Source organism: Equus quagga, chromosome 11, assembly GCF_021613505.1.
Source record: "Equus quagga isolate Etosha38 chromosome 11, UCLA_HA_Equagga_1.0, whole genome shotgun sequence".
In the NCBI taxonomy this organism is placed as follows: domain Eukaryota; kingdom Metazoa; phylum Chordata; class Mammalia; order Perissodactyla; family Equidae; genus Equus; species Equus quagga.
In genome coordinates this window covers 104615056-104638330 of record NC_060277.1, presented here as the reverse complement: position 1 = coordinate 104638330, position 23275 = coordinate 104615056, and the positions used below count along the sequence as shown (strand labels likewise).

Below are 23275 nucleotides of genomic sequence, written 5' to 3'. Positions count from 1 at the left end.
AATATTCCCACCCCAACCTAGAGCTTTTCTTGTATTCCTTCTCATTTTTTCAGTCTTAATAATACATCTATATGGCGTTGAACACAATAGCTGCAAAAAAGAAGATTATTTTAGTGATATCAACATAATTACTTGACATATTTTATAAATTTTCTTTTTTTTCAGTATATTAACCATACTGTCAGGGTTGTTAAAGGAAAATGAAGTTATATAGTTATTTCCACCTGAAACAAACCAGTGTCTAGTGATTTAAATACATATATATATTTTTTACTGCCATTTTAGATTTATTGTAATGCTAATTCTTCTGTGCATAATTTAATTGGTATGGTATGATATCATATGTGATTGAAATCAGTTCAATAACTGCAACATATGAAAATAAAATAACTAATTTTAATGTATTATTTCTGATTGTATCTAGACAGAACTTTAGAAATTTCTCTCCCCAACCTTCATTCCGTGACTAACTCATAGTTAATACTTGATTTTGTTGTATTTCCATAAGGAACTCTAGTATAAGCAATTGAACATAAAACTTGAAGTTAGTCTCCTAGTAATTTACTAACAATGATATTCCCTTCCTGTAATGGCAGACAGAGAAGTCTTGGGACTGCCTGATGAAGAAAGTATCAAAGAATTAACAGCAAATTATCCTGAGGAAATAGTAAGAGTCATCTTTACTAACACATTCTCATATCATTTGAAATTCTTGCTGGGACACAGAATACCAACAAAGAAGGAACACAGGGACCATACAGGTAACTTTCCAGCTACGCAATTCCACTACTCTCTATTTCAATTATGTTATAAGCCATATGTGGCAATAGATGTTAGTGCAGCAAATTTATAAACCCTTATCTGCTATGGTGATGTCAACAGGCCCATCAATACATTTGAAAAATGTGCGTTGATTTTTTTTGGGTATATTAACATACTGTATTATATGGTTGTTGTACATAGTTATATATACATTTACAGTTATATATACACACGCATATATACATATATATTATATGTAATCTATTATTGTTAAAGGAAAATAAAATTGTTCATGGATAAAATAGAACAAACTTTCCCTTAAATGTCTGAGTGAGCTCACTTGAAAGTAAAGAAAATTCCCAAGGGCCCAAAACAAAGAAGGCAACATATCCAGGCCAATTATTATTAATTGTGTTTGATTTTGTCAATCTCAGTAACCAAGAAGTTTGGGTTTTAGTAGCTATATGAGGACAGGTCAGAAGATCTTGGGTTTACACGAAGTGAAGTTTCTTGTATCACTTTGGAACCTGGAGAGGCTGTGTACTCAGTGAAAGAGTAGAAGGAAAAAAAAATCACCTATTGGAAGAGGAAGACCCAAAGGAAGCCTATTTGTCTTACCATGAGCTCTGGATGACAAAAAGATAATTCCCCTTTGAGAATTTGTAGCTCTTGGCTCACCTTCCCTTGAGTTTAGAATTTTATTCAACTTACCTGCCCAGTCTGGGAAACCCCAACTATAAATATAAATAAAGTGATCCTGGGTTGGCCAGGCACTTGGGTGCCAAGCAGAAGAGATTATAAATGTTCCATAAAAAATACAACCTCAACTCAGGCCACAAAGATAAAATATCTCTGCATATATATTTACAGTCCAATATGTGAAAACAAGGTGCCATAAATCAGAGTCAGGAAAACTAACAAAGCAGGATGCATCTCTCCCAGTGGAATTATAAAACTGAGAACATAAAATAAGCATGTCTAAAATGCTAAAGAATAGAAGAATCCAAAATACAAGAAAGGGAAAACTACCATAAAAAACAGGAAATGTTAGTAATAATTAGTTGGAAAATACAGTTGTTAAAAGATACACTCAACTATCTGACTAAACAATAAGTAGATGATAGCAACTAAAAATTTACGTAGGAGGAAAAAATCTCTAAGAAAAATAAGATCACTATTATGAAAAAGTATAAAACAAATTTAAAAGATCCAAATAAATGGAAGAGTATGCCACATTGCTAGAGATTTATATCTTACAGATGTTGCATTAGTTTTCTACAGCTGTCTAACAAATTATCACAAACTTAGCACCTTAAAATAACACTCAACGGTTAGCCCACAGCTCTGTAGGTGAGAACTGTGGGCAGGCTTGACCAGGTCTCTGCTTAGGGTCTCAGAGGCTGAAATAAAGGTATTGACCAGGCTGAGTTTTATCTTGAGGCTCTTGGGAAGATTCCACTTCCAAGCTCATTCATGTTGTTAACTGAATTCAGGTCCTTGCAGCTGTAGGACTGAGATCCTCATTTCTTCCCCGACTGTCAGTGGGGATTGTTCTCAGTAATTAGAAACCACTCTCTGATTTTTGCATATGAACTGCTCCATCTTCAAAGTCAGCAATGGCTAAATTGAATCTCTTTCTTCCTTTAAATCTCTCTGACTTCTTCTGCTGCTAACAGCTGGAGAAAACTGCTTTTAAAGAGTTTGTGTGATTAGATTAGCCCGCTTGGATAATCCCCCTACCTAAGGTCAATTGTATCTTATAACATAACACAGTCATGGGAGAAATCTCACCATAGTCACAGGTTCCACCCACATACAAAGGTGAGTCGGTACTACACATGGGCAAGAGTCAACAGGGGTTATTTTTAGAATTCTGCTTAACGCAGAAGTGAATTCTGCCCAGATTTCTTCAGGGGTCTATTGTACTTTCAATCAAAATCATAATAGATCTTTTCATATAAATTGACATATTCATTCTAAAATTTACCTTTGTAAGGGGCACAGAATAGCCCAGATGCTCTTTAAAAAGAATGAAGTTATAAGTAATGAAGACAGTATGCTATTGCCATAGTAATAGACAGATAGATCAATGAAGCAGACGAGAGAATCTTGAAAAGTTCTCACATAAACATGAAAAGTAACATGTGACTGAGAAGACACTGCAGACCAGTGATGGGAAAATTGTCTCTCATAAAGAACAAAATGAAATTATCTCACAGGAAAGAATCAATCCAGGTAAAGAATTAAATGATAAAAACAAGCCTATAAACCTTCTATAAGTCAATATAGCAGAATATCTTTATAACTGTGGGATAGAAAAGAATTTCTTAAACAAAACAAAAAATATGTAAACTATAAAAGAAAAGATTAATAAATTCAACTAGATCAAAATTAAGTAATTCTCTTTATCAAAAGATGCCATAGAGGGGGCCACCCTGTGGCATGGTGGTCAAGTTTGGCATACTCCTTTTCAGCAGCCTGGGTTCATGGGCTCAGATCCTGGGCATGGACCAACACCATTAGTCAACCGTGCTTTGGCAGCGACCCACATACAAAATAGAGGAAGACTGGTGTGAATGTTAGCTCAGGGAAAATCTTCTTCAGCAAAAAATAAATAAGTAAATAAATAAATAAGATGCCATAGAGACAGTGAAAAGTAAAGGCAAAACAATGAGATATTAACAACAAATAAAACTAACAAAAGGTTTAATATCTAGAATATTTAAAGATTTCCTTTGAATAAATAAGAAAAAGGTGTAGAAACAGGAAAGTCATGAAAAGTTATAAATAGGAATTTCGTGAAAGGAAAAATACAGATTAAGAGTAAACACATAGAGAGACACTTACCTGCATTAACAATCAGGGAAACTCATTTTGAAACCACATCTGATATCACATTTATCAGATTGGCAAAAGATAATAAACAGAACAACACAAAGTTTTGACAAAGATATGTAGCAGAGAATCCACCATTACAAAACGTTTTCAAATCCACAAAAAGTGAGAAATTTTATTTTTAAGTTGAAGATGGCCATAACCTATAACCCAGCATCATAAGAATCTTCTCAGTGAAAGTCTCATGCTTGTGTCAAAGACTGGCAGCCTACTTTCTTCTCCTTCCTGAGGTCATAGAGTGATCCAGTTTGTAGCTCTAATCAGATACCTAGACTCAAGGCATTGAAAAGTAGATGTGAGTTCTCTACCACTTTTCTTCACCTGCCTCTGCAAGCTAGGTAGTCATGCCGAAGAGATAGTGCAGCTACCTGTTGGAGGAAACTCCATCATCTTGGGACCTTTAGTATGGTGTGGGATGGAGGGTGCCCCCACTCCTCCTTCCAAAAACTTAAGCTAAATTTGTAGCCTGAATGAGAAATAGACTTTTTCTGTGATAAGCCCTTGAGATTTGGGGATTGTTTGTTACACAGCATAGCATATCGTAGACTGTCCTCACTGATGTGCTCTTATTCATGAGAAAACATATATAAAGATTTTTCATAGCAGCAGCTTTTTTTTTGTAATAGTGAAAAGAAAAAGGAACCAACCAAATTATTGTGAACAGGAGAGTGGATAATACATTGAATCACGTTCATGCAACGGGAGTCTGTACAATCGTAACAAGAAGACGAAAGGGCCATTTATATAATTTTCAAAGTCATAGAACAAAAGAAGCAAAATGCAGAGTGATGAATATAATGCATTATCAGATTTAAATACAGCTTAAAATTTTTTAAGTTATATATGTAGTTTAGAGATACATAATAAAAGTGTAAAGGCTTATATATAAACATGAAGTCCAGGAAAGCAGTTAGCTAGTTAGGGGCTTGGGGCTGGGGAAAGCATAAGAGCATAGACACTATATAGGAGGTTCCAGCTGTATTCGTAATGATTTATTTATGTTTATAATTCGATCATAGGTTCATGTGTGTTTATTATGTTGTTATATCATTTGTATATCTAAAATAGTTCTAAATTATTTTTAAAATTTTAATGAAACATGCATTTAATTCCTGTACTCCATTTTAGTTTGTCATATTAAACAATATCTCTTTAGTGTAGTTTAATCCTCCGTGGACTGATAGGCCTTTTTATTAATAAGTAAACTTTTGTCTTCAAAAGATGCTGTGATTGACATGATTTAAACATAGTGAGTTATTTCATCCAAACTTACATTTTGCCTGTGTTATATTTAACGTTAAACAAAGCTTTACTTTAGCGTTTCTTAATCCATATTAGGCCTTGCTAAGTTTTGAAAAACATAAAAAGATATTGTTTTCACAATACAAAACCAGAAAAGAGGAGAGCGCAACAAAATTCTTCATTGGCGAGGGAGCCCGGAAGACAATGTGAGAAAGCTTAGAGTGCGCATTATAATTGAATGCAGAACGTTCTCTAAGAGTGCTCTGCCCACTTCACTTTGAGACTCATCACTATAATCTATGTTTGCACAGGCTTTGCATCAAAATAAGAACATTTGGAATTTGGGGCCATTGTAAAGTCCACTGTTTCGTATAATCAGGACTGAAATAATCCATAGTGATAGTTACTGTTTTCTTCTTTTCTTAAAGCTCATTGTTATGAAACGATTGAAGATATTGACTGTGAAGTTTCAGAATTCTGGAAGAAAGGTTTCGTGGCTCTTCAAGCTGCCATTAATGCTGCTATTATAGAAGTGAGTACGAACTGTCCAGTGCAAACTGCTGTTCAACGCAGATGAATGGCATTAGCAGCATCTAAAGTTTCATGGGAGGAAATATAAATGGGTAGCCTTATTCTTTCATTTACTGGCTAGTTTCTTTACAGCAAAGTTTACTTAAGTTGCTATATGCCATAGGGGATATAGATCTAAATAGAAGAGAAATTTTCTCCTCCAAGGACTCAGCCTTGTCAAGAAGCCAGGCATATAATAAGAAAATCATTAGAATAGGAGAAGTAGGCTGTCACGAAGGTATAAATAAAGTCCTTATAGGTAAATAATTAAAAGCTTCTCAGTCTAGAATGCCATGGAAGAATTATAATAACATTTAAAATTGAAGCTTGTGATAAGAGGTTTGTCGTATTTATAAGGTCATCAAGGCCTTTCAAGCAAATTGTAAGATAATGTTATTCAGAGAGGTGATAAAACATGTAGTAAAATTTGAGAATTGTGAGTATCTCAGAATGCCTGGAGTCAAGGCGCCAAGTGAACCAGTGGCAGAATACAGAAGCAAAAAGTTAGGCTGGCATCAGATCCAGGCAGGCCTTTTATGTGTTCATAGGGAAAGAGAGGACTGAAAGAAAATAGCATGCCACCATTAATATGCAAATTTTGTTTATAATATCTTTCTTCAGATCACAACAAATCACTCAGTGATGGAGAAACTGATGTCAGTTACTGGAAAAAATATGAAGATATATCCCTTCGTTAGTCAAGGAGGAGTCTTTACGGATTTCTTTGTTTTCTTCTGCATTATTTCCTTTTCCCCGTTTACTTACTATGCATCTGTTAATGTTACAAGAGAGAGGAAAAGGATGAAGCGCATGATGACAATGATGGGTCTTCGAGATTCAGCATTCTGGTGAGTAAAGTGTGGTAGAAATAAATATATCTAGGAATTCATGAAAAGTGGGCTTCTTCAAGTATCATTATTCAAACCCAATGATTTTCTAACTTTTCTCTATGAATGGAATAAATGGTCCTTGGTGAAATGCTTGCCAGGCTAGGGCTAGGTATTACTATGCTTCTGTGGCTGAAGAAAAAACATCAGGTTTGGGTTTTGCTGGGTGATTGTGAAGCAGGGACAATGAGGAATGGCCACTGAGTCTACTGGTAAGAGTGTGGTAGAAATGGTAGACTTTGGTGTCTAAGACAAATAGAAGTGGAATTCAAGCCAGGACAGCACTGAAAGGGGAAAAAGAGGTCAAGCATCAGGAGCTCTACTGAGACTGAGGAACATTCATGATGGTATATTTGTGGGAATAAGCTTATTGTACAGGATTGTAAATAGGGTCTGGGTAAGGTTGAGTGATTCCAAGTATAGACAAGGTCCTGTGTGAGAACTTGTGAATAATTGACTGAAAGGGCATGGAGGGGATGTTTACAGTGAGGAGGAAGTACAATAACAGAGAGGCTGGGGAGCCAGGTGAGATATGCATATGGCAACTAATTAGGAGTCTGGAAGAAAATCCTAGACACCAATATTGACTTTTTATTTAATTAATACTGGCGGTAAGTATAGCAGAGCAGTGAAAGCTAGACTCTAGAGCCAAAATGCGTAGACTTGAAACATAGTTACTTACCATCCTTGTTCAGTAGCTTCTTTGTCTGTAAAATGAGGAAAATAATGGTATTTCCGCTTAAGGCTATTGTGAGAATAAAATGATTTAATATTTCCTAAGGTTTTAAAACATTCTCTATCTTAGAGTAATTGTTATATGTGTCAGCTATCATTTTGTTGGTTTTGCTGCTGTTTTTCATTATTTCATTATCCCCTTGTAAAAATATTAATAAACAAGATAAAGGAATTGAAGAAAGGAAAGTGAACTATGCTTTCTTAGCTGAAAATGAGTGGCATTAAGACAAGTATGTAGACCATTTGATGTACACATCCAGAGAAAGATGAAAACAGCTTTTGGAAAAAGATGCGACAGACTTACACATAAGGGAGAATTTTTTTTTTTTTTTTTTTTTTGTCTCCAGGGAAATTCATGAAGCTCTGAGCTCCCAGAGAGCCCCAGAGAGGAGAACAGGATTTGAGACTCACAGAGAGTTTACCATGTACTAGGACAGGGTCCCACATAGTCATGACCTCTGTGAGTCCTCACTGTAGTAGTATTTCTAGTACCTAATAAAAGAGCAAAAAGAGAACTTAGAGAGGTTACAGAGTTTCCCCGAGGTCACAGAGTAAGAACATAGCAGAGAAAATGTTTGAAGCAAAATCTATCAGACCAGAAGTCTTCTTTTCCTTTTTTTCACAGTGATGAGTGTGTGTGTGTGTGTGTGTGTGTGTGTGTGTGTGTATTTCTGGAATTAATTTTAAGCAAAAGAATATTTCTAATTCCTAAAGAATTCTTCTCAAAACATTTACCTCATATTTACATATCCTAAACACTCAGTAAATATCTACTGAATGACCGATGCTAGAATCCATTCTACGTCCTCCGTTTCGATGGAATGTGAAATACTAAAACAACATTTTGTTTCCACATTAGGCTCTCCTGGGGTTTGCTCTATGCTAGTTTCATCTTCATCATGGCCTTTTTCTTGACGCTCGTTATAAAATCTGTCCAGTTTGTCATCCTGACTGGCGTCATGGTGGTCTTCACCCTCTTTCTGCTCTATGGATTGTCTTTGGTGAGTTGGTGAATTAAATCTCTTTCCATCCAACTCTTATCCTAAGGATCAAGTGTTGGCTTCCAATTAGGTTATAATTCTACATTTCCCTTTTCTTCTCTCTCTGCCCTGTTTGCATGATAAAATCTGTAGACTGGTATAATTTGATTTGTGGTGTTCCCTAATATCAATTTGTAGCGCAATTTGCAGAACATAGCTTTGCATTTCATATACAAAATAATAATATAACTCTAATTTTGTATATTGAATTCCTTATTTCATTATGCTAATAATCATTCTTAGAGAAGCATAAACCAACTGGATCTTCTCTCATTTTAGATAGCTTTGGCTTTTCTAATGAGCGTCTTGATAAAGAAATCTTTCCTCACTGGCCTGGTCGTATTCCTTCTCACTGTCTTTTGGGGGAGTCTGGGATTCATGGCATTGTACAGGAACCTCCCTGCCTCCTTGGAGTGGATGTTAAGTCTTTTTAGTCCCTTTGCCTTCACGCTTGGAATGTCCCAGGTGAGAAGCAACCTAATTGTTTATTAATGACATTTCTGAAACATCTTTCCTCTCTGATATTCAGTCATCTGTAGTCATTTCCATGTTCAGTGTTGTAAAGTTTAAACCCTAGTGAAGACTATTGTGAGTTTGCAAAGATGAACGTTTAAAAGCTTTGGAAGTATTCAGTCCGGCAAGAAAGTCATTTATTAAGTGAAAAAATGGGGGATCAATATATAATTCTTCAAAGAGAATATTAAGTGTTTTCTTTGGCTATTAGGACTTGATGATGCAAATCTAATGCTAAATAACTATTCCAGTTTGTATTTTGACTTAGTAACTGAACAGCACACACGATTGTAAAAACCATAAAGTAAAAGAAAAGAAAATTAAAAGTTAAAAACACCTTGAAAACACATTAATTGATTGGTAACTTACATTTCTGTTCATAAAATGTCATTCTCTTTATCTGATTCTCACATTGAACTCAATTTGCCATCCCTCCTATTAAATGGTAATGCCAATCATTATGTATCAATTATTTAGTGCTTGACAAAAGGATTATTAATTATAAAGCATTCATTAACTTGAACATTATGCACCTGCCCACTTTTTCCACTGGTTTTCCTTAAACACACCAGTGGTTTTTTCAAGATCATAAATTCTCTCTCATGCAGCCATTTTCAGGGAGCATCATGCTTTTCTGCTGTGGCCTAGTTGGTAAAAATTTATTGAAGATCAAGCTCGAATATCATCTTTTCCCATACTTCCCTACCTTCTCCTAATGCTTCAATTTCATTTGGAACATATTTTAATCATAGCAATTACTAAATTGCATTATAGTTGGTCACATGCCCATGCCTTCCAATAGATTTGAGAATTGTAAAGTAGGCAGTCTCATTTAATTTTGTATTCCCGGTATTTGGCAAAAAAGTAGTTGTTTTATTTTTATGCTAAACCTGTTTAAAATTTACCATAAACCTAACTTTCTCTAATTACTTTTTAATTTTCAGCTTTTACACTTGGACTATGATTTGAATTCTAATGCATTTCCTGATCCATCAGACTTATCAAATCTAATAATAGCAACAAATTTCATGTTGGCTGTTGATATTTTCCTCTATCTGGCATTGACGATGTATTTTGACAAAATTTTGCCAAGTGAGTAATGATACAATTAAAATCAAACATCATTTTAAGCATTTTATGTCCTAAAGTGAATCTCCTAACACTCATGCTATTTATATTTTAAGAACTACTTTGTACAACAACAGGAAGGAAATGAACCAGATCGTTGCCACCAGCCAAAGCCGATCTTTATTTCTCTCTTGCTTCTTGACTGATCAGAACTAAAGCCTGAATTTTGTTTATTCAATCACTAACCTTTGTTTGAACTTTACTCTACTCTAAGTTTATGGCTTGTTTCTTTTTTAAGAGGTGCTTAGAAAGCTAGTTCCTAAATGGGTCTGGCCTGGTGTTTAATCATGGAAATTTATAGCTGCTTTTGCCTGACTGTTTAGCTCAGTGATTCTGAGCCCTAGCTGTACTTCAGAACCCCCTGGAGAACTTTAAATAAATACCAAGCCCAGCTCAGCCCCGAGAGATTCTGATTTGATTAATCAGTGGTGGGACCAGGACATTTGTGTTTTTAAAAATCTTCCCAGGGTTTGAGAATAAGAAAGTCAATAGACCATAAATTTTCATTTTTATCACCTTGCAACGTAAAAGAACAGGAGTTCTACAAAAGCAAGGATCTGTTTTGTTCACAGATGTGCCCCAAGCACCCACCTCAGTGTCTGATACACACCAGGCACTCAGTAAATACTGTGGCCGAAATGCTGGTTCATCTTTTTTCTCCCTCCTTTTAATCAAAGTTGGGGCTGTGTCTTTCACCTCTGCATTTCCTGTTCAAAACTGTATGCCAAGGATCCTTCATTATACCATGTAATCCAGCAATCCCACTTCTGGATATATATCCAAAGGAAATAAAGTCACTATCTCAAAGAGATATCTGAACTCCCATGTTCATTGCAGCATTATTCACAGTAGCTAAGATATGGAAACAATCTAAGTGTTTGTTGATGGATGAATGGATAAAGAATATGTAGTATACATATATACAATGGAATATTATTCAGCCTTAAAAAAGAAGGAAATCCCGCCATTTGTGACAACATGGATGAAACTAGAGGCCATTATGCTGAGTAAAATAAGCTAGACACACAAAGACAGTACTGCATGATCTCACTTATTTATATATGGCATCTGAAAAAGCTGAACGAACTTAATAGCGAGCAGAATATTGGTTACCAGGGGCTGGGGGCTGGATGGAAGAAATGGGAGATCTTTGTCAAGGGGCACAAACTTTCAGTTATAAGATGAATAAGTTCTGAAGGCCTAACGTATAGCATGATGACTGTAGTTAGTAATAATGTATTGTATGCTTGAAATTTTCTATGATAGCAGATCTCAAGTGTATTCAACACACACAGAAAAACAGTAATTTTGTGAGGTGATGGATATGTTAATTAGCTTGATGGTGGTAATATTTCCCAAGGCATAAAAAATCAAAAACATCACATTGTACACCTGGCATATATACAATTTTTGTCAATCGTACTTCAATAAAGCTGGAAAAATTGTGAAAACCTCTAATGAAATACTCGTATTGAGTAGGTGGAAAAAAAGAAGTCAATGACCAAACACTTGTAGAAAGGGAAGAAGGGGAGAATGAGAATAAAGATGCAGAGCAATGTCTTGAAGCAGTGAATTGATCATGTTGGTTTTAGATAATCCCTTAAGAACAATGACTGTCTTTTAGAAAAGTCCAGAATAATAGATGCCAGTATCTACAATTCTTGGCTCATACATTTATTGTACGGAGTTATTTGTATTATCTATTCATTAAGCCAGAATTTAAACCTGAATTTGAACAAGATGACTTTGTTCAAAATTTTAAAGACAAGAAATACGAATGACAGAAAGGAAAATTAACTGGATAAAATTGACAGAATCAGGTAACAGTAAATCTGGTCGTAGAATATATCCAGTATAGTACATACTTTTATTTGCCAGTTTTCTTAATCAAGGGCAAGAGATGAGTATTAACTAATAGTAAACCATGTGCCAGGCATATAGAGGATGTTCAGTAAATCTTTATTGCATAAATGAATGACTGAACATGTGAAAAATACGCAAAAGTTTGAAAATCGATCGATCTTACAATGGAGGTCAGTTGCAGAATATTAGAGAAATATACTTCTTCCATTTCATAATTTTTCCCAACACATAGGAAAACAGAAAGTGATCATTAAGTGCAAATACACTTTGGATTAGTTTCCAGGAAAAGGTCTATGGCTAATATGTTTTTAAAGCAGATCATAAATTTGCTTCAGAGGAATGTCATTATTTGGGGATGAGAAAAGCATAAATACAAAGTAGCTTTTTAAAAAATTCCACTCTATGTTAAGTTTCAATAAATTCTTTTGCCCCATTGTCTCCTTTTCTTACAGTGTTTTATTTATTCTTGTTAAATGCTATTCTATCTTCTCTTGAAATACTTGTTTTATTTATTTATCCAATAGTCACTTCTCAATTTCTTCTTCTTTTGCCGGTGTAATGACACTTGAACTCCTAGATAGAATTTGGCATGCTTGGCATATCTTGCATTTATATTCCAATATTTGGCTTTCTTGAGGTTAAGAAAAGTCTGAACATTTATTTAAGTTCCTCCTGAAGTTTTTAAAATCACAAATTCATTTTTTCCTATAGGGACAATTATTATAATGGAGACATCTTAGTGATTTTTTTCCTTATGAAGCTATACATATCAAACAAAACATGTACCTTACCTTGTGTTAACCACATGTTCAAGTTTATCAACAAGGGTTTGCATTGCTATGCTGCATTAGGGTGACTCTCTCCCTTGAAGTGGTGATTGACACAATATTTAATTATCTCCTGGTTGTGTAGATGAATATGGACATCGATATTCACCCCTGTTTTTCCTGAAGTCCTCCTTTTGGTCCCGACAACAAAAAGCTGATCATGTGGCTCTCGAAGATGAAATAGATTCTGATCCTTCATCTAATGACTCTTTTGAACCAATGTCTCCAGAATTCCATGGGAAAGAAGCCATCAGGTAACAAGGACACAAGTGGAGATCAGGCTAATGACTGAGAAGCTAATAGCACCTGAAGCAAGCAAAACTCTCTTTTGTGCCCTATAGAGAGTTCCCCCCCAACCTGGTCCATGTACGTCTATCACTTCACACTTCAAGTTTAAAGAAAAATTCTTTTAGCCCTTGTTGTCTTATATTGTTAACATTTACATTAAATACAAACTCAGATTTCACCAGCAAAGATAATTCAACAAAACCCTTGTGGGGATTCTCAATCTTCTGTCTGTTGTTTCTCTTCTCTATCCCTGGCTTCAGTCATTTCTTTGCCTGATCTCACTTATTCACTCTTTGATCCTACCTCATTTATTATACAACATATTTTTTTCTCTCCATTTTTTAAATTTCTCTTTCCTCTTCTATTCACTGAGTAGGGAAGAGGGAGACAAGACCTAGAGATAGATACAAAGGGAATTGAGGAAGACGTGCCTCTTAGAGTCATGCATATCTTCATTCTGCTTGACAACAAAATAGATGTTTTGTTTGGTGCCAGTAACTTTTACATCCAAATAAGAAAATAGGAAGAAAATCTTCAGGGTCCCTGACTGTTCAAATCTTACTCATCCATCAATGACCAGCACATGTCAGTCCTCTGTGAACTGTCTCAGATTACTCCTAGAGCCTGTTTCATTTTTCGTTTTAGCCTGTTCCATATTTACCTTCTGTATTTATGTTTTCCTATGACTTAAGCTAGGTTTAACCTCTAGTAAAGCAGCTTGGAGCAAGGCAATGGCTTTATTTGATATATTTATGTGTTTCTTATTGTTTTTCTCCTATCTCTTTAGCACCTCACCGAACTATAAGTGCTATGGAATGATGGTAAATGGGATTAAAACAGAGATGAGAAAATCTAGTGAAACAGTTCAATATGAATGGAGCCTGAATCATTTGATGAATAGGAGATGACAAAATAAGAAACATAAATTTGATACATCTTATGGATTATATATTTATGTGGCAGAATAAAACAGATAAAGTGCTTAGGATTCCAGATCTACGACAGCACCCAGCATATGATAATTCTATTCCTTTATATTACCATAATCATCATCTCACCGATATCATCTTATGTTGATTGAATATTTACCATAAACCATGCACTATGCATACAAGATGAAACATTTTATTCACTCTTCAACACAGCCCTAAAGCACTTCAAGTTTTCAGATTGTGAAAGCTGAAATTTACCTGGAATAAGTACATTGGTTAAGGTAACAGAGCTACTAAGTGGTATAGATGGGATGAGCTCAGTTAGGTAGGACTGTAAAACCCATGCTCTCACTATTATGATCTGCTTCTCTTCCTTACTCCGCTCTTCTACCTCTTAACCAACCTCTGGAGACCTTGACTCCAGATAACCAGGTACTTCCCACCTGCACCAGAAATTCACATGAGCCTTTCAGTATTGAATGCCCATGCTACCTCTTAGCCTACCTTCTCTAACTTTGCAGTTTAGAGGTGATCCTGGTTCTCAGTATTAATGTCAGGCTACATCCCAGTCTTCAGAATCAGAAGACTGGTGATGGGTTCCAAGTGTCAGTACTTTTTTAAAACTCCTCAGGTGACGCTAATGTGCAGCCAGGGCTGGGAAGCAGTATTCTAGCTGATTCTCTCACACAAGCACGACTGCGTCTTGAGAGGGAAAGCTCAGATCTTCCCGTAGCCTGAAGATAAGATCCATCCAGTCCTGTCAACCACACCTAGAATTACAAACTGAAGAAAATTGTTATACCTTGAAGTATCTTTTCTTTTTTTTCAGAATAAGAAATGTTACTAAAGAATATAAAAGAAAGTCTGATAAAATAGAAGCTTTGAAAGGTAAAAAAAAAAAGTTACTATATTGATTTCCTGATTTTACTTCAATTTTTTGCTTTTGGTGAGCATTTACTGGTGGTATTTCAGATTTGAAATGAGTTGTCTGAGCCACATGATAAAATTTACCTTCCAAGATATTACTTCTACTGCATAAAAATTAGAAAATATTGAATATGTCTTAGAATTATATGTATTTGAAAGTTGTACTGTGTAATATTGAGGTAACCTAAGCATATTCTGGAGTTTTTTCTATGAACTCAAATGTTTCTTCTGTGATTCCAAAGCTGTTGTAGATATCGTATGTTCTCCTTTTGTGCAAAAAAGTCATTTACCTCAAAGGATTTTTAGCCACATGATAGTTTACTGAACTATTAATCTATCCTTCCTGTTAATACATATTAACACCCACCCACCATATGCCAGGCAATGTCAATGAACCTAGGAGTATAAGACGTGTTCCCTGCCTTTAAACCAAGTAATTTCAAGATTTCAAAACAGGATACACATATAAATTGATGAAAGGGTATTTTATTTTGAATTTAACAACCCAGTATATCTATATTTCAAAAACTATGACCATTCAAGGAAATAAAAAGACAATTCATTAGCTCTATAATAAAATGCTGTTTGTAGTATTGTTTTCCTTCCTACCTCCGTACTTCTTTTCCTTCTTTCCTTTCTCCCATCCTTTCTCTTTCCTTTTTTCTTCCTAGACCTGGTATTTGACATATATGAAGGCCAAATCACTGCCATACTTGGTCACAGTGGAGCTGGAAAGTCAACACTGCTAAACATTCTTAGTGGTTTATCTGTTCCCACCAAAGGTAAGAGGTTTGATCCAAAGTCAAGTTGACAAATAAATCAGCGGTTAATATAAAGTCTTTCTTATCATTAATCACAAACATAGATAACTAAGGAAAAATGGAAGTTAATTCTATAGATTTATGTAATATTTAATTGGCATATATGGAATTTGAGTATTTCGTGATAATTATTTTCGTGGTTATTAGTTGCCATTTGGCATTCCAACTTGTGTCTGTTGTCTTTGGCTGCATGACAAGCATCCCTGAAATTAATGGCTTAAAATAAAAATGTTTTATTATTTCTCATGATTCTGCAGATTGGCTGGCAGTTTTTGTGTCTGTACGAAAGTGGCTGGGGTGGGATGTTTTAGCACGGCCTCACTGCCACATATGGGGCTTCAGTTAGAACTGCTGCACCTGTCTGCTGACATGGATTTTCATCTTCTGGGAGGCTAGTCTGGGACTCTTCACCCAGTAATCTCCGTGATGCCAGAAGCAGAGAGGGCAAATCTCAGTGTGGAGGCACTTCATAGCTTCTGCCTGTATCACATTTGCTCAGATTCTGTTTGTCAAATAGCTGAGCCTAAATGTGAGGGGTGGATAAATAGACTACATCTCAGTGGGAAAGTTGTAGACGGGACTTTTTTTTTTAAATATACCGCACAACTAAAATGGAAACTCATAATACCTGAACTGAATAAGCCTTGAAGATAAAATCGTATATCTAAAATGTAATTAATAAACATATAGTGGTTTCTCTTTTAGAAAGATCCTAATTTAAGCATTATCCTGATGTTAACTCTTAATCTTTGTTATAGGTTCAGTCACCATCTATAATAATAGACATTCAGAAATGGCTGACCTAGAAAATATTAGCAAGCTCACTGGAGTTTGTCCACAATCCAACCTGCAATTTGATTTCCTCACCGTGAGAGAAAATCTCAGGCTGTTTGCTAAAATAAAGGGGATTCAGCCACGTGAACTGAATAAAGAGGTATGTAAGTGTGTTAGAACTATCATATTGGTCAAAATGAGATTGATAACTCTATTTACACTGAGTTTTTATGCTTTCATTAAATTATTTTTGTGAAAATGTTTGCATAAATGTTGGACAAAAAAACTAATTTACATAATATCTAACATTGACATATCACTTACAATGTGCTGAAGATTATCCTTAAGTTTAAATATAATAATTCACTTATTCCTCATGACAACCCTATGAGGTGAGTACCATCATTATGCCCACTTTACACATATGGAAACTGAGGTTCAAGAGAGAAAGTAACTTGACCAAGATTCTGCAGCTAGTTAAGGTGGAGTGGTATTCAAATGCAGGCAGTCTGACTCAGTATCCAGGCTTTTAACCATTACACTTTATAACCCCGTATTTTCAAATTTAAAAATAAAAGAAGAGAGAAATCTTGGTTTGTGACATAAATGTTGTCGTCTGATTAGATACAAAGAGTTTTGCTGGAATTGGAAATGCAAAATATTCAGAACATCCTTGCTCAAAACTTAAGTGGTGGACAGAAAAGAAAACTAACCTTTGGGATTGCCATTTTAGGAGATCCTCAGGTAAGTCCAACTAAATTTACAGATGAATTCAAATTTTTAAAAACGAAACTTTTGGGGGTAGTTCAAACCTTTTATTTGCAAAGGATCTCTGTGATAAAATGTTTACCACAGAACATTAAATATAAGAACAAAATCCTAACCACAGTACCCTTTTAACTATAAATAATAAGCTTTCTTTGCTTTCTGGAAGAACTGCACCTTACTGGAAACCCCCTTTGTATACATCCCTCCTCTGTAGATTTTCCTGTTGGATGAACCAACTGCTGGATTGGATCCCTTTTCAAGGCACCAAGTTTGGAACCTCCTGAAGGAGCGGAAAACGGACCGTGTGATCCTCTTCAGTACCCAGTTCATGGATGAGGCTGACATCTTGGCTGGTAATTGCTGGCTTCCTTTCAGTATCATCATGAGGACTTTGTGAGATTTGAGAAATATGGATTGGGATTCTGAGCAGCTGCATTTTGTCATCTGATCATCTAGATGTATCTGGCAATCTGAACACTCGTAACGATATGAACTGAGTCCGGAGAGTCTTACTCCCAACCATTTCCACGCATCTCCTACAATTTGTGTCATTTGATTACACAGGGGCATAGTCTGCCCAGAAACTCATTCTGTATTCTACTAAAAGTCTGTATTCTAAAACATTAATTCTTTTACTCAAAATTGAGGTCAATCAACTTGAAATATTCAAATAATTTTGATATTTGATACATTAAAATGTATAGTATGATGATTCTCCATATTAGAAGATATATCCACATCCTCCCTGACTGGTTGGATGGCAAAGTAATAGCTTAAAGTATATAAATAAGATTAAAATATGTCTGTTTCGATGACCTTTTTTTAAAGACTGACCCTGACCTAACATCTGTCGCCAATCTTTTTTCTCTTCCTTCTTTTCCCCAAAACCCCCCAGTACATAGTTGTATATTCTAGTTGTAGGTCCTTCTAGTTTTGCTATGTGGGATGTCACCTCAGCATGGCTTCATGAGCCTTGCTAGGTAGGTGCCCGGGGTCCAAACCGGCGAAACCTTAGGCCGCAGAAGCAGAGTGCATGAACTTAACCACTCAGCCATAGGGCCGGCCCTCAGTGAGTCTTTATTAGCCCTGTATTTGAAAATGTAGAAGCTCCTGAACTAGAGCTGGATCATCTAGATAATTACCTTTTTCTTGAGAAAAATGGGCAACATCTTAACAAACTTTCTTCTTTGCTTCTTCCTTTTCAGATAGGAAAGTGTTTCTCTCCAGAGGGAAACTGAAGTGTGCAGGCTCTTCTCTGTTTCTAAAGAAGAAATGGGGGATTGGATACCACTTAAGGTACAGCCACTCGAGAAGACTGGGAAAATGGGAACTGGGCTCAAATAAGGCGTGATGCTTGAAGCAACACATTACAACACGCAAGACAACCCCTTATTATTATACACAGATGTTTGTATGTACCTATAAACATATTGTGTATGTGTATACATCTATATGGAGACATGCATCCATTTATATCCATAATATATATACACACATGTATGTATATATATATATGGAGTTGGTATATATTAAGCAAAGATATTAATTGGTACATATTAGAGACTGAAAACATATGACAGCTTAACAGAAACATTTTTTTAAATGTGATAGAAAATATACCCACAACACATTGTTTGTTAAGGGAGCTATGTATTAAGGGAGCTTTCTCAACTGACACATCATATTTCACACCTTCATCGTCTCTCACCCAGGGTGTTAAAGTAATTCCTTAAGTAGAGTCCTTGCTTCTACTTCTCCTAATTCCTCCTCTTCTTTCTTGTTCTTCCTCTCATTTCCATCCTCTTCATTTTATTTTTATCATTATTTTGAATAGTAGCATATTTTTGCTGTTATTTATTGAGAGATTCAGATACTTAACATTATTTTCTTTAGATCTTCCATTTTTTGAGATAGGAACTGTTGTTACTTTTACTCTGTACATGAAATTACAGGCTCCCTAGATTCATAAGTGGTCGAGTTAGGAATTGAACTGGGATATTTTTAACTTCAAAGTCAGGTATCCAAATCCGTGTTTTAAATTACTTTTTAATTTATACGTGACTCAGTTCTAAACTACAGCTCTGATTTATACTCTCTACACTGTATACTACAGCTCTGATTTATACTATCTACTTTGATTTATACTATCTATACTATGAGAACAATAACACATAGCAAACAAAAAAACTTCAAGGTTCCATTTTACCTTCCAGAGTCCAAACTCCGTAGCCAAGTAATGCTGGTGTGGCCCACCCTATCATGACCCCCATACCATTTGCCTTTACCCAATTCAAAACCCTCCGTTAAAATGAAATATCCATTGTTCCTTGCGCATGCCATATCATGACCTACATTTCCCATTGTTTGAGTTTATTTCCTGAGGCTGGCAGTTTTCTTGAACCCATTTCCACTTGTTCAAGTCCTAAAGAGTTATTTGAAGCCTACCTCATGAAGATTTTATTAATCTTCCAGCTCTGTGTATTGTCCCAATATTTTGATTTCCTAAGGCACTTTGTTTGAATCTCTTCTGGGAAATTAATTAAACTCTCTGAAACTCAGTTTTATCACTTATAAAGTGGGAATAATAATTACCAGTTGCAAGTAAAGTTTACAGAAAAATAAATGATAAGGCCCTACATGGCAACATAACATGTTCTCAAAATAAAAAATGCTGGTCAGGATCCCTGCCCAATTCATGAGTCTCTTCATGGGCTCCTAGACAGTAATTTGTGTAATTTCTTTCTTTCTTCTTCTAAATCAGGGTCAGCAAACTATGGCCTGTGCGCCAAATCCAGCCCACTTCCTGTTTTTGTAAATAAAGTTTGATTGGAACACAGCCATTCCCATTTGTTTACATATTGGCTATGGCTGCTTCCACGTTGCAGCGGCAGTGTCGAATAGTTGCAACAGACATCTGCTGGTCTGCAAAGCCTAAAATATTTACTATCTAGCCATTTACAGAAAGACTTTGCTGATCTCCACTTCCAGGCTATAACCTCCTCAGGGAAGGACACATGTACTGCTCATGCAGACCTCTCAGGCACTCAGAACAAGGTCTTAGAAGTGGCCAAGAAATATTTCTTCAATTGTTTTTATTTCAGGGGACAGCATCATCATGGGGAACAATTCTGATATTTTTTTTGCTTCGTTCCCTCAGTGATTTTTACTGCTTCTGAAGATGGCATATATTCTCGTTTGTCCATAATATCTTACAAGTAAATAGGATAATTTTGACGTAAGCATTTGGTCAAATAAAATAACCATTTTTTAAAGACTTGCTAAGTGCTAGCATCACTATTATTCAGTTCTTAGAGCAACCCTAAATGTTAGGAATCATTATTCCACTTTACTAATGAAGAAACTGTTCAGATAGGTTAAATAACACATTTCAAGTGGCAAAACCAAGTTTTGGAGCCAAATCACTACTGATATTTTATCTACTGCATACTTTTTAACCATGATTAATAGATTTTTTTGTTTTCCTATGTTGATGATTTTCTACATGGCTGATTTTCTCAATGATACTTGGTTCTTAATTAAAGTTCTGGAGTTAGCACTGCAGTGAAAGCAAAAATTAGTGATCCCACCAACCCAAACCCACATTCATCCGTAATTAATTTCTATCTTTAACCCCGTTTCCTTCATAGCACTTACTACTATTGGTAATTATTTTATTTATCTATCTGTTTACTTGTTTTCTTCCTGTTTTCCCCATTAGACAGTCAACTCCATGAGAGCAGGACAATGCTGTTTTATTCACCATTGTACCCTCAGCACTTAGGGTAATTTTTGTTACATACTAAGAAGTTAATAAGTTTGCATTGAATGACCAAATTGAGTAACTGAAACTGTTTTGTGCCTATGCGTATCAAAAGTCTGCTGTTTTGCCCAATACAACAATCCTATTTAGCCAACTTAAACCGCCTTTGAAAAATCTTCAACATTTTCAATCTTGTAGAGTCCTGATCCTTGCAGTGTTGTGCCCCTGGTATCTCTACTCTGTAGCTATTCTCCCCCTAAAGGCCTGAGTTAATATTGACCTTCTCTGGGCATCATCTCTGGGCAAACTGACCACTAATTCAGATGAGCTCATTCTTTCTCTTCTTCTGTCACATTTATATGATCTGATTTTTTCCCCTTATTTGATGTTTAGATGGCCAATTTCATGCATTAGATTTTAATTGATTTTTCTTTGTCCCATAGAGACTAGCGTGTTCTTCATGCTATTGGAGACTATGTCAGATAACATGCATCTTCTTTTTTTAACCAGCTTGCAGTTGAATGAAATCTGCATTCAGGAAAATATAACATCACTTGTTAAACAGCACATCCCTGATGCCAAATTATCAGCAGAAAGTGAAGGAAAGCTTGTTTATACATTGCCCTTAGAAAGAACAAATAAATTTCCAGGTAAGGTACATGAACACCATGAAACAAAATACATAAAAAATATTCAAAAATAATGACAATTATTGAGAGCAACATTTATTGAGAGCTTATAATGTGTTCAGGTATTTGAAATGTGATGCAAAGAATAGTACAGTAACTGGTTATTTTATCTATAGTGAGAAATCCTATATTCTAATGCCTGGACATTTTAGGAAGCTTTTTTGGTCCTTCATTCCCTTTGTAGTATGTAGGAGAATATTCTAGCGTTCACAACTGTGCATGAACACAAGTAAGTGAAAACCTCTGGCTTAACCGTTATGTCAAACAGCCCCAAGATATGGCTGTTTCTTCTCTTGACAAGCCTTTTGTGATAACTTTCAGGCTTTTCAGGCCAATACATGAAAGTTTTACTTTATGACAGCTATTTTGAATTCTCCATCAGGTTAATCATATAGCTGCATTTCATTAGGGTCAGTTTTTGGAGATTCGTTATGTTCTTTTGTTCAAAACATCTTTGATGATTTTTTCATTTTCCTCGACTCTGTGTGTTGATGTCTGTGCATTAGGTAGAGCCAGCACCTCTCCCAGGCTTCACAAACTGGCTTTGTACAGGAGAAGACCCCCACCTATCAGCCTGGGGTCTCCTGGGGGATTCTGCCAACTCTTTGGCTCCCCAGGGAGAAGCAGGCAGCTGTAGTTTTTGTCAGGTCACTCTGTGGTGAACCGTAGGAGTGAGCTGTAACATTATACAACCTCTAATAATCAAGAGTGTGTGCTATTGACAGAGTGATAGACACATAGGTAGAACGGAATGAAGAATCCAGAAATAGACCCACACAAATATGCCTAACTGATTTTTGACAAAAGTGGAAAAACAATTCAGTGGAGGAAAGAGAGCCTTTTCAACAAATGGTTATGGAGCGGGTAGATTCAGGCATAAAAATGAAGCTTCACCTAAGTCTTGTGCTTTGTACAGAAATTAACTCAATATAATTTGTGGACTTAAATATAAAATGTAAAACCATAAAAATTTTTGAAAATAAATAGGAGAAAATCTTCAGGATCTATGACTAGAGGAGTTCTTAGACTTAACACTAAAATCACAATCCACAATAGGAAAAAATTGAAAATTGTACTTCATCAAAATTAAAACCTTTTGCCTTGCGAAAGATCCTGTTAAGAGAAAGAAAAGACAAGTGACGGACTGGCAGAAAGTATCTGCAAACTGTGTATCTCACAAATGACTGATATCCAGAATATGTAAAGAACTCTGAAAACTCAACTGTAAAAAAACAAAAAGTCCAACAGTGAAATGAGTGAAAGATACGAAGAGACATTTTACTGAGGAAGATATACAGATGACAAACAAGCACATGAAAAGATGGTCAACGTTATGCATCATTAGGGAAATGCAAATTAAAACCACTATGAGATATCACTGCATACTTATTAGAATGGCTAAACATTTTTTTTGAAACAGACAGATAATATCAAATGTTGACCAGGATGTAAAGAAAATGAATCACTCAAACACTGCTGGTGAGACTGTAAAATGGCACAGCCACTTTGGAAAAGAGTTTGCAGTTTCTTAACTACCATACAACTGAGTAATTGCACTCTTGGGCATTTATCCTAGAGGTATGAAAACATGTTAACACAAAAACCCATAGATGAATGTGTACAACAGCTTTATCGGGAATAGACAAAATCTGAGACCACCCAGATGCCTCTTAACAAGTGGATGGGTAAATAAATTATAGTACATCCATGACATGCAATACTACTCAACAATAAAAAGAAATAAGCTACTGACTGGTATATGTAATAACCTGGATGGATATTTAGAGAAATATGCTGAGTGGAAAAAGCCAATCCCAGAAGGTTACATAGTGGATGATTCAATTTATATAACAT

At 35.6% G+C, this 23275-nt stretch overlaps 1 protein-coding gene across 4 annotated transcripts in view; it reads left to right on the top strand.

The window, feature by feature from the left end:
• ABCA8 (ATP binding cassette subfamily A member 8) overlaps positions 1–23275 on the top strand; it is a 67032-nt gene that overhangs the window by 10912 nt on the left and 32845 nt on the right. For all 4 annotated transcript variants that reach the window (XR_006890663.1, XR_006890664.1, XM_046676181.1 and 1 more), the window contains exons 4-17: positions 597–761; positions 5328–5431; positions 6091–6317; positions 7951–8092; positions 8411–8596; positions 9589–9736; positions 12548–12716; positions 14512–14570; positions 15281–15391; positions 16189–16364; positions 16829–16948; positions 17187–17325; positions 18178–18268; positions 21243–21382. Coding sequence is in view for 2 of the 4 variants with exons in the window: in XM_046676181.1 (XP_046532137.1) it covers positions 597–761; positions 5328–5431; positions 6091–6317; positions 7951–8092; positions 8411–8596; positions 9589–9736; positions 12548–12716; positions 14512–14570; positions 15281–15391; positions 16189–16364; positions 16829–16948; positions 17187–17325; positions 18178–18268; positions 21243–21382 (1977 nt within the window). In the remaining 2 variants the exon portion in view is untranslated. The remainder of the gene's footprint in view (positions 1–596; positions 762–5327; positions 5432–6090; positions 6318–7950; positions 8093–8410; positions 8597–9588; positions 9737–12547; positions 12717–14511; positions 14571–15280; positions 15392–16188; positions 16365–16828; positions 16949–17186; positions 17326–18177; positions 18269–21242; positions 21383–23275) is intronic.